Genomic DNA, 2,113 nt, shown 5'->3' with positions numbered 1-2,113 from the left:
AGGTCATCAGCTACGTGGCATGCAGGCCAGCATGGCTGTCTGTGCCCATGTGCTAGCTGGAAGTGGTTATTGCATGTTCCTTTGGTGTTCAATTAAAATGTCATAGTTTTTTGGAAGTGATTTTTAAGTAATGCGTGACCATTGTAGTGAAAGTTAACAACAAGTGAGAAAGTGAAAATCATTCAGGAGGTGGAAAAGAGTCAAACTATGTCAAAAAAGAAACTGCAGAGTGTTTTGTGCTGCCTCTGTTGTCATTTAGTAACATAATTCTACAAATTCGTGAAGAGGAAGTTAGTGGGGGGCACATTCTGAGATATGAAAAAACTTTCAGTTTATTAAATGAACAAAGATTCAGTGCCATATTATTAATTTAAGTAAATTCAGCTGTTATTTTAGGCTCTGTGTTCCAAGATATGTAAGCAATGTCCGTCTTTTAGTGCACTCAATTTTACTTGTTACGTCACAACATGTTTCGGCACTACAGTGCCATCATCANCAACCAAACAGGGAACACGCAACACGAGACACAATATACCCTGAGAATAAGAGGAACGACTCCCATAGTGGTGAAACTATGCATGGTGTTAGAATTGGGACAGATACGATAAATAATCTTAACAAGTTTTTAGTGTATATATATTTATTATAATTGATGTACATTTTTAAATTCTTTTTAAATTTTACAGTGATGTAATGGCAAGCAATGAAACAGATTGACGTAAATAGAGCACCTGATGATGGCACTGTAGTGCTGAAACATGTTGTGAAGTAACAAGTAAAATTGAGTGCCCTAAAAGACAGACATTGCTTACATATCATGGATGAAGATCAGTGCAACAGGACGCTAAAATACAACATCTGTGTTCCAAAACCCACAGTTAAGATATAAAAACCTGTCCCCCTGGCAGACCTAAATTCAGGGTTTCACATGTTTTGTGTTGGTTGTTTCACAGTTCTTTCAACATTTCTGGAAACAGTGATTTTTATAACCGTAAATAACACTGTAGAACTGGTTAAAGTTTTGTTCTACAATATTTTATAGTATAAATGCTTCCAGTCATGCATTTATTGTCTCAAGATTAATATCATCACTAGGTAAAGCCCCTGATTTGTAATTTAGCCCCTCCAACACAGAACATTTCAGTTCTGTGAACCCCCATGTAGGAGATAAGGTTAAGAATAAAAGCAGAAAAGAAATCTGAAATTTTCAAGCTTATAGTTTATAGCTAATCAGATCATCATGTGTTCCAGAATGCCAGTCACCAAGATGTCTGACTGCCTGTAATGGGGTATGTTAGTTTCAGCCAGTTCCATGATACAAAGTATCCTCTGTTGACACACAAGGAAATTGTGATCCATTTCCATTTGAACCAGTTCTATTTAGTTCGTATAATCACAACAGATTCCTGTTAAGATCCATATGATATTGAGTTCTTCCTCTCTTCAATACGGATGTGTTGTCCTTGGACTGGCAGGGACAGGACTCCCATGTCTTGGTGTGCATTCTGGTAGTGGAGGACCTGCAGCTTATACTGCAGCTGTTCCAACTGAAGGAATGAGAATTCATATAGATTTACTTTACCATAATACAAACAAATGCAGCTGGGATAAAGTACAATGCAGGCTCATGACTGATGCAACAGAATTCCAAGGAAATAAAGTAAATATGAGACTAAGAACAGGGTGGAACAGAATCACATTGGAAAAAACAGAGGAATGTAAATCACAGATCACAGAAAGTCAGAATGTGTGAAAGTTTATGAATGAGCAAAGGTGGAGTTGCAAATGGAGAAACCTGATAAGAACTCTTAAGAAAATTACAAGGAGCTGTGGACAGGGATACATTAAAGTGACCTGGGAATAGGTTGAAATATCAAGGATAACCTCCAAAAGAGGGAAAGATAATGATCCCAGAGGTCAGAGAAAGGTAAAGTTATGAAAATAACTCAGGAGGCTTTAACCCTTTGACGTGGTCATTTAAATTCCGCGGCCGCGGCTCCTGCGGTAATATATTCAGCCGGCCATTTAAATTTTGCTCGAAAATTATTTATTCATCATTGTTCTTAAATTCTATGAGATAGGAACATGAAACTTTCACTAAAATGATCTTAAA

At 37.1% G+C, this 2,113-nt stretch overlaps 1 protein-coding gene across 1 annotated transcript in view; it reads right to left on the bottom strand.

Moving 5' to 3' along the window:
• Positions 1-787: 787 nt before the first annotated feature.
• LOC111863197 overlaps positions 788-2,113 on the bottom strand; it is an 11,818-nt gene continuing 10,492 nt past the window's right edge. The window contains exon 7 of the mRNA XM_023849294.2: positions 788-1,547. Coding sequence (XP_023705062.2) covers positions 1,410-1,547 — 138 coding nt within the window. The 3' untranslated portion in view covers positions 788-1,409. The remainder of the gene's footprint in view (positions 1,548-2,113) is intronic.

Source organism: Cryptotermes secundus, unplaced genomic scaffold (genome assembly GCF_002891405.2).
Source record: "Cryptotermes secundus unplaced genomic scaffold, Csec_1.0 scaffold1274, whole genome shotgun sequence".
NCBI lineage: Eukaryota > Metazoa > Arthropoda > Insecta > Blattodea > Kalotermitidae > Cryptotermes > Cryptotermes secundus.
The sequence above is the reverse complement of the archived record's forward strand: the minus strand, read 5'-3'. Positions and strand labels throughout refer to the sequence as shown.